Below are 15684 nucleotides of genomic sequence, written 5' to 3'. Positions count from 1 at the left end.
TTCCCTCCCCTCACTGTTCTACTTACCTCCTTTTTTCACATGAAGTGTACATTTGATGTGCATTGCACGTGCACATGTGCAGTGTGTGTTTTGCACGCACTGTGCATGTGAACGCAATGTATGGCGCGCACTGCACATGCACACATGTGCAGTGTGTATTTGGCACACACTGCATGTGTGCACGTAGCACATGTTTGGCACGCACTGCGCATTCTCAGGCAGCAAACCGGTGGTAACCCATGGAGGATTTCACCACTGGCCTGAACTATTATGATATTTGCTCATTTCCTAGGTGGTGGCATGTGAAAGTTCAGGAATTACGCCTGTCTGCCCCTCTAACTGTACTGCCAAGCGTTACCTGCGAAAAGACTATTGAAATACTCAGAGAGAAGGGATTTGACCAAGTGCCTGTTGTGGATGAATCTGGGTTTGTATAGTCTTCAATATTTTCTTCCTTTGTTCCAAATAAATCCACTTTCTGAAGAGTATAATGTCTGTCTCTGTCCGTTGGGAAGTTATTTGTCTTATTTGATTTTTTCAAGCAACATCATGTCATTCATGCAGTGGGGTTTCTGGTACAAATTGCTGCAATATGATTGAATGGCAAAAGGATACAATATAAATGTGGATGTTGCTCCTTCGGCTCTCTGTTAATTGAACTTGTATTCAGTTAGCAGAACATAAGAGCCCAATATGGGTAAAGATTAGAGCCTGATGCAGGCACTTGGCATAAATGAAATGGGCTAATCAGCTGAAGCAACAGATTTTCCAACCCTATTTGTGTCAAGTCACAAGGGCTGCATGATAGTATGGCACTTCCTTTAGTTTAAGGGGAAAGTGGAGCTAAGGTTGCTGCTTTTAAAATCGGCTTTTAAAGTTGTGACATGGTTTATTATCTTTTGAGAGAACTGTTATCTCCTAAAAATGGCCCATAAAATGATTAACCAAGGTCTTATTGTATAGACAGGTAAATAAAAAACCAGTGGGATGGCCAACCTGACCAGGACAAATTGTGATCTGAGCAGGGTTGTTCCCAAAGTTCACCCCAGTTTAATAAACAAGGTTTGTTTAGTAAGTCTCTCATGTAACCTGTGCTAACAGTAGCTCAGATGTAAAAGGTCCTGTATTGTCTGACCCAGACAGTATAAATTGTAATGAATGGTAAACAATGAGGAAGATGTAACAAAGAAATATCATTATACTCTCACCTAGTCTGGCAGATCTATTTCAAATTATCAAAAGCTAACTTCTCCAAAGTTTTAAGAGCTATGCAAACACTAGTTAGCCATAAACTTTGGTTTAAAATAAGGGTGCCCAACCTAAGACTTGTGGACTTTTAAGTCCCAGAATTCCTCAAGCCACTTTTGTTTGCTACAGTTTTATCCTGAAAAGATTCAAAATACATGTTTTTTAGAGGGCAGCAATTTAAGTGGAGCAGGTCAAGGTGGGGAAGAGTCAACCTCCAGCTAATTGGGAATTTCAAAATTCCCTTCTCCCCTCTGAAAATGGGGGTGGGTTGGTAAAAGAAAATAACAGTGTGAGATCAGTGTACTTGTCATCTGAATTAGTGGAAATGTTGATGTAAAGCTTTTCAGCAGGAAAAAAATGTTGATACAACTCATTCAGTGTTCTGCTTGGGGTGTCCTTTTTTTAGACTGATTCTGGGGATGGTTACTCTTGGCAATATGCTCTCTTCGGTGCTTGCTGGTAAAGTACAGCCTTTGGATAAAGTCAACAAAGTAATCTACAAGCAGTTCAAAACGGTATTGTGCCTTTTATATATATGTTAGTTTCTATTTCTTCCCCCACCTCCATGGTATATAGAAAGAGTTTCTGAAAATCTCACCTATTGATGCAGGTTAAGGAAATTATGCACACGTGTCTCAGTCAGAGCAAAATTCAAAAAGGATTATTTACATGCTTCAAGTACTGGGGACTAAAAAGAAGTTGTAGTGGTACCAGTGAACAGAGTGTTAAGTATTTAGCTTCTAAAGCCTGATGGAAACAACATTTCAGTGACTGGAATACCTTTTCTGTACACTGAAAATACCTTTGGATTGAGGTTTTAAAATTATTAATAATACTACAGAGACTCTATAGAAGCAAAATACATGTAAATTTAAGGGGCAGAAACAGCAATCATTGTTGTTGTTTTTTACTTAATTGAAATTACATGAAATAAAAGCAAAATCCTCCTTGTAAAAAATGTATCTCTGTACTTTTTAATATGCAAGTGTTAAGAAATTATCTAAATCTGAATGACATGTAAGAAATAATAGCAATGTCTTTTAAAATCATGCAACTTTCTGTTACAGATTCATTTGCAGGACAACTTAGGAAAGCTCTCTCATATTTTGGAAATAGATCATTTTGCTCTGGTGATACATGAACAGATTCAATGTGAGTATAAGGTTATTATTTATTTGCTGTTCCAAGTCGGTTTCTGCCATTTTAACGAGTGTGTTTAGGATTGTAAGTTACTGAATTTCTAGTAACTTACAATGATTTAACATTTTCCATTAAATAGATTCAAATAAACCCATAGCCATGAAATAATGCTGCTTCCAGCTTCTCCAGTCCAGTGGGTTGAGCTTTTTTAAATCTTGGGTTGGACTGAAAAGAGTAGTCTATAAAATGTAATATCTATATTAATAGTGATACAATCAAAACTTTAACTGAAGGGTGTTTTTTTAACTTGAGCAGTTGTATTGATTCTGGTCCTGCCCTCATTACAATGCTACGCCAGCCTGTCATTTATTTTTAGAGAAAATGGATTGTGCACTGATTTTTACCTCAGTCTTCCGTAACAGTTGTCATAATTTCTAGAATTATCTATTATATGTATGTTCTGGAGTATGAAAACCCTCTTACGCTCCCAATTTAAATCCTGGCATGAATCTGGATTTCTTCCAGCTGCTTTCCATGATTAATACGTACCATCAGAAGTTAATGGGTGAGCAACTCAAGACAAGGAAGATTAGGATCTCTGACTGATGTATATACAACAGCATTAGAAGTAGTCTGCTCTTTCTTTAAAGTAACCCATATAGTTACTAAGTGACTTTGTCTTCAAGGTCATTGTTAATGTATAACTACATACATTTTTCCAATACATTTTTTCTAAGGAATCACAGCTGCACTTTACATTTAATTGATGTTTTTCAAATACAAAAGCATATGCTGGAACTACATAAATAATTTCTTTACTGAAATTTCCTAGAAACATTACAGTGAAAATAACATAATTCTTAAGAATAACTTATTTATCATTTAAACTTTATTGTAAAAACTTGTATGATAATAAGCTGGTTAGTCTTTAAGATCTCAGAAAATTCCGTTATGGCACTTTTTGCCACTGTTGATCCTTGATTTATTAGTTTACTTTATTTTTAATTTTTATTTATTTATATAAAATAAAAATGCTTTCATGCAGTTATCACTTGAGATTCAGAAACTCTCCATCTATCTCTATATATTTACTATCCTTTTGGCAGAGTTAGGCAGAAAGCCTACCTTTAAAATATATTTTAGCTATATATCTTCATATATATTGAATCCAACTGTTACATTTTGAAACTGCTTCAAATGTTCAATCAGAAGGTCCAATTTTGTTAACAGGGTTGCACTTAATGTTTATTTTTTGAGGAAGGAGGATTGAGGTCTACAATAAAAGAGCAATATGAAAATTGGGCTGATCTCCTGCCATGTACGTGGGCAGAGCCAGGTTTTTCTGCATAACACAATGTTTTGTGTTAAATCTTGTCTTTTGCTATTATTGTTTTTAAGAATGCTCTAAACTTATATTAAAATATTTTTGTGTCTTCCTCCTCAAAATAGCAGGAAACCAGAACCTGGGGTGGAGAGGGTAGGCTAGGTGGAAAGGTATGCAGAAAATCCGAGGTCACATGTAGTCTTCAATCATAATTTGTGTAGCCTGATTTTACAGCAACAAAAAGTCACAAATATAACATTCAAAGAATAGGCAATATTTCTCAACCTCAACAACTTTAAGACATGTGGACTTCAGCTCCCAGAATTCCCCAGTTGAAGTCCACAAAATTAAAGTTGCCGGGTAAGAGAAACGTTAGAATAAACAACTCACCACAAAAAATGCCCCACTTTAAATCCTAAATTTTAGAGTTTTCTCACTCACTGTTAACAGTATGCTCTTTATTATTTTAAAGTGGCTTTTATCTTTCAAATTAAAGCTGTGGCTGCCACAGAATAAGCCAAAGCTAGCAATTCTACATCCAAAAGAATGCTTTTGCTGGATGGCAGGTTCTGCAGAGCCTAGCCCAGTTTATCCTCAGAAAAACCTTTTTTGCACTTTGTGCAGAATATGGAACTGAAATCGATACAAGGTCATTTTGTTTTCTAAAAAAATGTGTATAAATTGAGCGAGTGGCATCCCATAGATTTGTACCGAATGGAAGCAGACACCTATCAATAGCATAAATTGGCCAAAAGCAGAACAAGGAAACAAGGCAATTCCTAAATTGCTATCATCTTGGAGTACTTTCTTTGTTTCGGTACACGGGACTTTCTGACTAGGAGCTCTAGTAGATACTCATCCAAGACATTAGGAAGGCATATGTTGGGAAAATCTAATGTTAGATAACTATGTGCATGTATAATTTATCTGTAAGTGCAAGATAGGAATTTTATGTTTTAAGGTGCTCATTGGAAACAGTTTCACAAAATCAGACTTACTGTGTTCTTTTGTGTCTTCTAGATCACAGTGATGGTGAATCTAGTAAAAAGCAAATGGTGTTTGGTGTTGTTACGGCAATTGACTTGCTGAACTTTGTGACTGCTCAGGAACAGAAGAGAAACACAACCTAAGTGCAAGAAACACATCGATAGGGCTTGTTTCATTCACTTTTCACATTAAAAAAAAGTCTCTCTCTTCTCTTTTGCTTCTTTTGTTACAACAATCTAGGGAAAAAATCCTTTTGGTCAAAGTGTATACCATCAGAGTCTTTATAATCAATTGTTAGCTTTTAAAATGTTGTAATTTCTAGAATGTAGCAATCACACTGAAATATAAGGACATTGGGAAGTTTTAGGATTAATAGTTTCAGGGAAAGAATTGCTTTGTTTGCACATACAAAACTTTATATTGTGAAGGCACAGCTGAGTTGGAGGACTAAGACCTGAATGATCAAGCCATCACAATAGGATGCTATGTGACAGTTTCCCAAAGCCCACTGCTGGTCCTGCTTCCACATTATGGTGTGGTGTAGTAACTCTTCCATTTCTTACACTATGCTGTTTTGCAACCTAGAATTGGTATTAGGTATCTTAATCTTTAATCCTATTAGAGCTTGACCAGTATTAAACTTACTGGCTGTCTTCTAGTGCACAGAAGAAAACACAACTACTTCCTAACCCAATCTTCATTAAGGAATTGTCTTCATATCTATCAAGGGATTGAAATATAAAATTAAATGAGCAATAGGGAAAGAAGTCTGAATACAACATCTCCGTTCTATGACTATTTTAACCTTTTTTATAGATACATTTTTGTTTATGCAGATGTTTCTGCTGAGTTCCATATTCCACCCATTTTTCCAACTCTCAACACTAAAATGACAAAACATCCCTTATCCCTCCTATTTACAGATTTCATTTTCTGAATGCTTAATAGCAATGTCCTTCTTTATTCTGGTTAAATTATGGGAGCAAGGGGAATAAGAAATTGCTTTACCAGTTAGTAAAAAAATGAGGGGGAAAACTCTTAACTAGTACATGCAGTTTCCATTCCTCTGTGTACATTATGTGTAATCAAAGAGAATTTTGTGTACTTGAAACACTACCAGCTCATAGCACGACCTATGGCAGCATCAGAAAACACTGTATTTTCTCTACTGTTAAGTATTCTAATGTTCTATTAAATCTGTCATTGGCTAACTTGACTGCTAATATATTTATTCCACAAAGACCAAATCAAAATATTTAATAAATCAAAATATGATTCGATCTGCAAATTGTTTTAACTGTCCAGCATCACATTGGCCAAGTAATTGTTATCTCTGCTTTGTTCGTGAGTATGTTATGTTATTTAAAATGATACCTGTTTAGCTGGTCATAATAATCTTAATGGGGAATAATTGCAAACAAATTTAGCTATTTTCTGATTCTTTTGGTATTCTCCTTTGATGCAGGATTTTCTTTTCTTTCCTGGTTTACTTTAACTTCTGTTGGAAGTTATAAAGAAGAGTGCTATTAATACTGTACATTTTCCAGTCGCAGCAGTACTTATTTCATGCCAGAAAAACCTTGACACAAATCAAGGACCCAGTTATCTGTACAGAAGTTTCCTGTGTGTGTATGGAATTCAGATTATGATATAAAACCACTAAAAGGCTACTGTAATATAATAAATGAGGAATTACTATTTGGTCTCAAAAATATTGCTCCATATTCAACATTCCAGTAAGCATTTCTGGTTCTTTAGGACCATGAAAGAGTCTTCTGTCTGTTTTTAAAGTTTGGATTTTGTGTCATGTTTATTCCAAATTTACTACAAAGAATTAAATTTTTTGATAAGCTAGTAAAGCTGGAGTCTATCTAGTTTGTCTTAGAAGTAATTCTGATGTATTGGGGATGGGGGACATGTTTGTGTGTGTGTGTGTGTTTGTATAAAAGTATGTATTAGTTAATAGCTATTAAATTGTTTTAAAGGTAGATAGTGACATAAAATAAGACAAAAGAAAAAGTGAAAAAATTGCAAATAAGGGGTGGGGGAAATAAAAGAAAAATATGAAAAATACCATCTTTACAGCAGCTTTATTCTGTTTAGAATGTAACTCTTCTTTCTATAATCCTGTCTACTCATAAAAAACTATAAGTTCATTTCATGAGGGGTTTCCGGTCAGTAATAAATATAAATATTGTTTTTTTCTGTGTTCAAAGAAGCCAAATTAGTCATCTCCGCAACTTTCATCATCTTCACCAATCATTCCTCCATTGTGGGTAGCATGAAGTCTTTGTACATACAACTATCTTACTGCAGTTATTGCATACAAAAATGAAGTCCCATAACTTTTTTCCAGCTATTTGTCCATCAGTTCTAAAGATAAACCTTTGATCTTAATTGTTTAAAATCCTCTGAAGCTGTGCGTAATTGAATCAAAAGATTTTAGCTTCTTTACATGTCCACAAAACACAATAAATGTCCTTTCTTCTTCACATTTTCAGCATGAATTTGAAATGCCTTTATATATTCTGAACCATTTTTCTGGTAATATATAGCAATGGTAAACAATTTTCTTCTCAAATTCTTTGTGATCATAACATAGTTATATAGAAATTCCCTCAACTTCTGGGAAAAATTCAATTGAAATCTCTGCTGTTTAAAAGTAAAGTAAAAATCACACCTTCCCATTTAAAATGGGATCTTTTTCTGCTTTAATCTGTCAATTTTTTTTCTCTTTTACAAGATACTAATAGTAATTTTTCTAAGAACAATTACATCTTCTCAACACAATCCAAAAAATAGGATGGAATGTGCAGCTAGAGAAGTACTGTGTGAGGGAGACTTCTGCTTTAGTTTCCAAAATTTCTACTTTGTCATTAGTTTTACATCTTGTTTTATAGGACTTTCTATCTTTTATCTCCTCTTTCAACTTTACAGATCTTTTATCCATTCTTTTTTCAAAAGCAGACAATTTAGCACAAAGTGATTCAGCTATCTTTCTACCCTTTTGCATAAACATTTTCTGAAACATCTACCTGTGCTCTTAATAATTCATCTCAAATGGCACTCTGTATATACAATCAGTGTATATTCGTGTGTTTTCGTTTTGTAAAATCCAATTGTCCGCACACTTTAGAGAAAACATCAATGTCAGTTTGTTTGCCTGTTTTAATTCCAATGTATTCAAAACCACATGTTTGTTCTGTGCTAAGGCATAAAAAATGCTGAAATTACATAAATCATGGGAGTTTCCTTAAGGACCAGATAGTAACTGACAGATTTCTTTTTCTGGGAGCAGAGACACCCATCTTTTGAGAGGAGAATTTGACCTCAGAAAGGGCAAAAAGGAGTCATGTCTGGAGCGGCTGCCAAATTCAAAGCCCTTTCATGGAATGGAATGGAATTGAGAAGAAAGAATAGGGAATAGGAATTTGTCTCCAGTGTAGAAGTTCTCAGTGTAAATACAAACAAAGTAACACAAGATACCAATAGAAAGTAGTAGAAAAGATGAGAAGGATAATAGTAATACAGCCATGCTACATGGGTAAATAGCCTTTCATATGACAGTGCTGTGGTAATTGGGTGCTATGAATGCTTTGAATACTATGAATATGAATATTGTGATTCAGAATTCCAGGAATTATATCACTTCATTAGCTGGCAAGGCTTAGTTGCTTCCCAGTAGGATTGGTATGACAATTAAAAGCAAATTGCAGAGCAGGGGAAGGGAAGGGAAGAAAGAGAAGAGAGGAATGATGCTCTATCTGATAATGGAAGGAATTGCAGTTCTTCCTTGGATTCCCTTCCTCCTGCATCCAGTAGGTGACCTTTTGTGGCCTAAGAAGTAGATTCAAATAGAACCATTGAGTCAGATTGCCCTCTTTCACCCCTACTGCAAGTACACAAAACACTATGCCTAAGCTGAGCTCAGCATGTTCCATTCAGAACGTGAATGATAGATAAATAAAGGACTTCAATCCAGTGTATTACTTTCATAAGAAGTAATAAATACCCCTCAAGGTCATAAAAATGTAATGCAGCATAAAGAGAATCAGTAGTTTTGTTTTTACTTTTCAGTAACTGGGTTAGCTAGAGAACCAGAGCTCAAAAACATTACAACTTTTTATCACACCATCAGAAAAACATAACTAGGCATAAAACCAATCTGTTGTGCAGCAAACTTTAAAACACACATTCCTATATTATATTTCACACTGGAAATTTGTGAAGAAAATCATTGTGCCATTTTGGGGAAACAAAAGTCAGAATGATACTTCTACTTGGCTAGAGCTGTTTGTGGATCTTTGGTGAGATGTTGAACAGAACTCGTATCACAATCCATCTTTCATTCCTTGAATCTCCCTTTGAAGTAATTAAGATTATTCAACATCATCAATACTGAAGTAAGTTTCAGATGCCATCAGTATCATCTTGGCCTTTGCCCAGGTAGCAAAATATCTTGGATTAGCGCTGCATTAGCCTTAAACAGCTTGGGAAGAGAAGTCACAGAGAACTCGTGAGGAATTATCCAATTGGAATCCCATCATTTAACTGCAATTATAGGCATGGTTTCTATTCAGGAAAACATTTTTTTAAGTATCTTGAACAGAAATAGCTTAATATGGGTTATCTTTTATTTATTTGAAAAATAAACTTTTGCCTTGGTAACTTGGAAATATGCACCTTATAGAAGTTTTGACATTTAGAATGTGCCTTAATGCCTTGAATATAGGCAACTAAAAGTGCAGTAGGTGGAACCTCTCTGCAGTAGGTGAAACCTCACACAGCTGTCTGGATTAGTCCCTGCAATTTTCTTGGTGAGATTTTTCAGAAGAAGTTTGCTATTGCTTCCTTCCTAGGGCTGAGAAAGTGACTGGCTCAGAGTCACCACAAATTGTCTTTGTGCCAAAGATGAGATTAGAATTCATGCTATCCTGGTTTCTAGCCTGATGCCTGAACCACTACACCAAACTGGCTCTATGACTAGTTCAAGGCACTGAAATGAGGATTATGTCTCTAAATGAGTATGCTACCCAAGACATCTCAAGGAATGGCTAAAATTCAGCCCAGTATCCAAAGGGCAATGGCAGAATATGTGGCCTTTTTATTTTTCTGATCTTCTGTCTTCCTCCCTTGCCACCAGATCAGTACTGTTTTCATTGCACATCATAAAATTGGATTTGTACCCAAAAGATAATAGTTTTATAATATAATAGTACTATTTGCACAATTAAAGTCCTTGAGTTGGCATGAACTGCCTCTGAGGCTGGGATAGATGTTTTAGACTTACAATGCTCTTTTATATCTATTTGCCTTTCTTGGCAGCCAATGAAAGAAGCAAATAGACAAAGTAAAACAAAGCTAATTTTAACATGACTATCACCAGTCTGGGTTTTATGAAATGGCTTTATGATTTTTACATTCATTATGGTTTCATTGAGTTTTATGAATATGAACCTGATATAGTTGCTTTGAGTTTTACAATATATGGGAGAAAGGAAAGATAGTGGGAAGGTGTTAAAGCAGGGGTGAAATCCAGCAGGTTCTGACAGGTTCTGGAGAACCGGTAGTGGAAAATTTGAGTAGTTCGGAGAACCGACAAATGCCACCTCTGGCTGGCTCCAGAATGGGGAGGGAATGGAGATTTTGCAATATCCTTCTCCCAGGAATGGGGAAGGGATGGGGATTTTGCAGTAACCTTCCCCTGGAGTGGGGTGGGAATGGAGATTTTGCAGTATCTTTCTCCTGCCATGGCCACCAAGTCACAACCACCAACCACGCCACCAACCACCAAGCCACGCCCACAGAACCGGTAGTAAAAAAATTTGGATTTCACCACTGTGTTAAAGGTCTTAAATTGAGTTACAATTGTCATTGTCGTAAGTTCCCTTACTTTCTGTAATTCCTATATTCTAAGACTTGGGAACAAAGTCTTTGTAGTGTGAAATTGTGCCCAATTATACTGCAGAGTCACTGCTGTAGGATCTGGAAGTCATAGCATATTAATACTTTATTGTATTGGTTATTAGATAGAAATGAAGTCATGAAGATATAAATATGTTTTCCTATTGCCAACATCTGAAGTAAGAAGCTCAGTGTATTGATGCATTGCTCACTTGCTCTTTTGCTACAAGCAGCATCAGGCATTTAGCTAATCAGCTCTGATTTTGAAAGCAGACATGCCAGTAGTTCAGAACTGGGAGCGCTCATGTGCAGCGCTTATGCATATGTGCAGAACCTTCTGTGCATGTGCAGAGCGTCCATGATGACGTCTGGATGGGTGGGCGGAGCCTCCCTCCACTGCCACTACCGGTTTGCCCGAACCGGGGCGAACTGGTAGAAACCCACTATTGAGACATGCCTTTTTGCCAGGAAAAGACATAATGATGACATTCTTACATTATTTGCACCGCAGTCAAAAAATATAGAGCAGAGAACATATTTCCCTGTAGATATGCTCACTTGTAAGATTATTTACAATCCTCAGGTTTGATAAATCCATTTATATTCCATCATTATTTTTATAAACAACTCAAGATGATGAACTGATCCAATAAACCTTCCTCTTCCTATTTTCCCCACAGCAACAACCCTATAATTCTTGAATACAGCTTGCCTGTCTGGAACCCATACCTCATTTCGGACATTAATACAATTGAGCGTGTCCAGAAATATTTTACAAAAAGAGTTCTCCACTCCTCTGATCACAACAAAATACCTTACGCCATCAGACTTGAAATCCTGGGTTTAGAAAATTTAGAACTCCGCCGCCTTCGACATGACCTGAGCTTAACTCATAGAATCATCTGTTACAACGTCCTTCCTGTTGAAGACTACTTCAGCTTCAATTGCAACAATACACGAGCACACAATAGATTTAAGCTTGATGTGAACCACTCCAATCTCGATTGCAGAAAATATGACTTTAGAAACAGAGTTGTTAATGCCTGGAATGCACTACCAGATTCTGTGGTCTCTTCCCAAAATCCCCAAAGCTTTAACCAAAAACTATCTACTATTGACCTCACCCCATTCCGAAGAGGTCTGTAAGGGGCGTGCATAAGAGCACCAATGTGCCTACCATTCCTGTCCTAATGTTTCCTTTGATTGTATCCAATTTCATATAGTTATTACATACTTATGGTTTTATATATATATTTATATTTATATATCGTATAGTTATTTCATGCTTATGCTTATATATAATGTTGTGACAAATTAAAAAAAAAGATGAGAATGATGGACACGATTATCAGCTGATTTTCATCCCTAAAATGGGACTAGAACTCTGCTCTAGCTTTCTAGCTTGGTGCCTAAATCAAACTGGCAGTAACAAATTGCAGCTCCCTACCATCTGAAGTGAGAAAAGATACAGTGTTCTCTATTAGCATGACATTCTGTTGTTACTTATGCAAATTTTGTGGCACTACAAAGAGTGTGGCAAAGACTATATATGGTATTTTTAAGAACCACTGTTTTGAAATCCATGAGTCTTAGTGGTGCTCATTAGCCTCTGGAGTGTGTTTGGTTGTATTGATTCAACAGTAGCAGGCAGAATAAAAATAAAATGCTCTGAGTATTGATCTGAGCTTGTTCCTTTGGGAACTCTTGTTCTTTTATAATCCAGATGGAGTGGATTTTAATTTATAAATGTGCTACAAATTGCCCTGCTTTACCTGTATCTATTTTTATATACAAATCTGCAATGTAGTGTATACATTTTAAGAAAACTTCCTCTCAATTTTTCACTTAAATGTAATAATTTCTTTCGCCACTTCCTATAAATGCAGACAGTATGTTCACCAAATATTTGAACAGACAAAGGAGGACATGAATAATTGGAAAGAAGGACAAACAGAGGCAACAGAGAACACGTTAACTGTTTTAACTTTCATGGCAGCTACAACAAAAACTACGGCATAAAAACCATGACAAATTGAAATCCACTTCATGTGTATGAAATTATTTTTGGTAGCATCAGAAAAACTAGTTTTTCAGTCTTAATATTTTTCCAACAAATCTTTATTTTCAAGAATATGCAATCATATAGAATCAGCAAAGGTAACTCTTTTAAATTTCATCATAGAAAAGTGTGACATATCATGTGATCTCTAGACTAAAGCGATCATAGGTTTGAAGACTGGATTGAAATTGATTGCTGGAATCAGGTGAAATATTTATTGCTGACATGGCCTTTTTACATAAAAGAAAAAAATGAATTTATGATTTATGGTTTTGATGATTAGATAAGATAGAGTAAAGAAAGAAGACAGTCATGTTGCAACTGTGGAGTAATGGTAAAATTATAATTTATAACTGCACTTATAACTGCTATAAAAAAGATTGGAAGCTTTTTTCTTTCTATTTTTCTATGCCTGTTGGATGGAAGATGGGAGGACAAAAAGTAGGGCATACTCTTCTTTTGCTGGATGTCTGGTAATTCTAGCCAAGAGTAGTTGCTCCAGATTAACATGTGAGCCAGTATTTCAGTTTAGAACATGGTAAAGCCACAGAAAGGCTCATGAAGCGACTTCCGGTTGATGTCGTGGTGATATCAGACACGGAACAGGTCTCCACATTCCCTGTGCTGAGTTCTCCCTGTTTGTGGGCTCCAAGAAGAGCCAAAGCTGCCCTGTAGACACCCTGTGAGGTCTCCTGTCTGACCCAGGGTTCTTTTTCCCTCTCAGCCATGGCGAGGAGAAGAGATAGCCTAAAGATGGCTACCACAAAGCTAGAACAACCGAAGAACAACTAAAACTGGTGCTGGAGTGAAGTAGGTGAACTGTGACTGGAAATGGGGGAGAGGATTCCTTTTTCCCTTAAACTTAACCCCAAGGAATAATTTAGAACTATTGGCTCAGAGTTATTTGTTAAAGCGTTCTGAGAAAATACCAGACCGGAAGGGGAAGGTGCAAGAGAGAAAAATAATAAATGTTGAAATATACAGAAAATTGGACTCTTAAACTGGGAAGACTTGGTACTGGGAAAGCATTTTAAAATGCTAGAATCATTTACTTATAAAACTTATTCTGCTTTTATAATTAAAATGACGACTGATTAGTGGCAATACTGAAATCTAAGTTGAGAGTGCCACCTGCTGACAAAAGGAAAAATTACAAGTCTGGGAATATGAAGGACAGTGGAAATATTTACTGGATTATTCCCAACTGCCCCATGACTACTGGAGACTCAAATACGAAAATAAGGAAGCTATTTAATTAAAGGGACCCCTGAATGTTATGCTAGAAGATTGAACCTGTAAATGGATGCAAAGAGGCTTTTGATAACCTCTGGGACTATTTAAATGGAACTGATTGGTTACCTATGGGATATAAAGAACTGTGATTAGTGTACTCCTTGAAGAGCAATTTAAGAACTGAATAAATAGGGGGTTTTTTGAATTTTTTTTTATTTTTTATAAGCATAATAAAAAAATCATTGTGAACAGATTATTGGTCAGGTACATCTTTAAAAATATTAATTTTCATCCTCCGTTATAGTCTAATACAATATATTTTCTTTTCTTTCTTAAATTTAATTACTATTTGCACATATATATAAAAAAAGTCAATTCCATCCCATTCTGAAGAATATTTAAATGCAATCCAGTCCCCTTATTTAATTCCCCAAAACATAATTATTAAATCTTCTATTAACTTCAAATTTCACAAATCTAAACCTTAAATCTATATTACTTAATCAGAGGCCACCATCTAACAACTCTCTCTTAAAAATGCCCAGAGATCACATAGACAATTTCTTCCTCACTCAGGAATAGTCCTGGATTCACAATCTTCTCTGTCTCTAAATAACATATATTTAAAAAATTTTTTTCCATCTAATCAATTTTAATACAAAACAAAAATTTAACATTTTAAAAGGGTAATTACTGCTTATTTCCCCCAGTTATTCCTCTATTGTGTTTAACTGTTTCCTTAGAAGTTTTTTAACACCAATCATTTTTATTACCTGACTTATTCTTAAAAACAAGTGAAAAAAAATAACTTTTCCCCTGCATAATAATGCTCATTTCCCTCTTATCCCAATTTATTCTACTATTTTTCCCTCCATTCCCCAAAACATCATTATTAATTTTACATAATTGTCACTTGTATTTTTACTTAAATATTAACATAACTCTGAAAGCAGCCATTATGTTAAGATTGGAATATTAGCAAAATGATTTCAAAAAAACTTTCCAGATTTTGCAGAATGAGGGTACCATTCATGTGTGAATATGTATATCATGAGTTGTTCCTCACCGTCTATAACAGTAGTAGTCAACCTGGTCCCTACTGCCCACTAGTGGGTGTTCCAGCTTTTATGGTGGGCGGTAGGGGTTTTGTCTGATACCGAAGCACTTTCCTTTTTTTTAATTTAATTGACTTTTTAAAAAAATTTCATAGCATTATTTAAAAACATTTTCATTAGGTTTTCATAAAATTCCTCGTGACAATTTAAATTTCTGAAAATATACTATTTGTATCGCCTGTGCATACGTTTAGTTTATGTTATGTAAGTGAAACTAAATGGTGCTATAGTACGACGGCAAGCAAAAGAGCCTCGTCTCAGAATAGCTTGCGGATCTCCCCCCACACCACCCAGCTCTAACAGGCAAGCAGAGCTGGTAGGCGGCACCCCCCCCAAACCCAATCCATGGTGCGTGAGAGGCATGTGCAGACAACGATACACAGCGCATTACTGTGGAACCTGTGGGCGGTTAGAAAATTTTAATACTAACAGAGATGCAAAAGTGGGCGGTAGGTATAAAAAGGTTGACTACCCCGATCTATAAAAATCCATCCCTTGAACTCTGCCTTTTTATTTGAACCCAATTAAGATACTTTTTAAAAAGTGCCATAATTAAACAGATAAATCTGTATCCCCCTTACAGCAGGATGTTTGCTCTTTTGAAAGTGATTGTATTTCAAGTCTGAAAAAACAACCTAAAAGAAGCTGAAGGGTCAGGAGAGCCAACAGCCGTC

General features: G+C 35.8%; 1 protein-coding gene across 1 annotated transcript in view; it reads left to right on the top strand.

Annotated features, from left to right (window-relative positions):
- The window catches only part of LOC131199649 (cystathionine beta-synthase-like protein), a 40666-nt gene extending 35757 nt beyond the window's left edge, over positions 1-4909 (top strand). The window contains exons 13-16 of the mRNA XM_058185631.1: positions 293-427; positions 1655-1763; positions 2316-2400; positions 4733-4909. Of these exons, the coding sequence (XP_058041614.1) occupies positions 293-427; positions 1655-1763; positions 2316-2400; positions 4733-4842 (439 nt within the window). The 3' untranslated portion in view covers positions 4843-4909. The remainder of the gene's footprint in view (positions 1-292; positions 428-1654; positions 1764-2315; positions 2401-4732) is intronic.
- The last annotated feature ends 10775 nt before the right edge of the window (positions 4910-15684 follow it).

This window comes from Ahaetulla prasina, chromosome 5 (genome assembly GCF_028640845.1).
Source record: "Ahaetulla prasina isolate Xishuangbanna chromosome 5, ASM2864084v1, whole genome shotgun sequence".
Classification (NCBI taxonomy): Eukaryota; Metazoa; Chordata; class Lepidosauria; order Squamata; family Colubridae; genus Ahaetulla; species Ahaetulla prasina.
The sequence above is the reverse complement of the archived record's forward strand: the minus strand, read 5'-3'. Positions and strand labels throughout refer to the sequence as shown.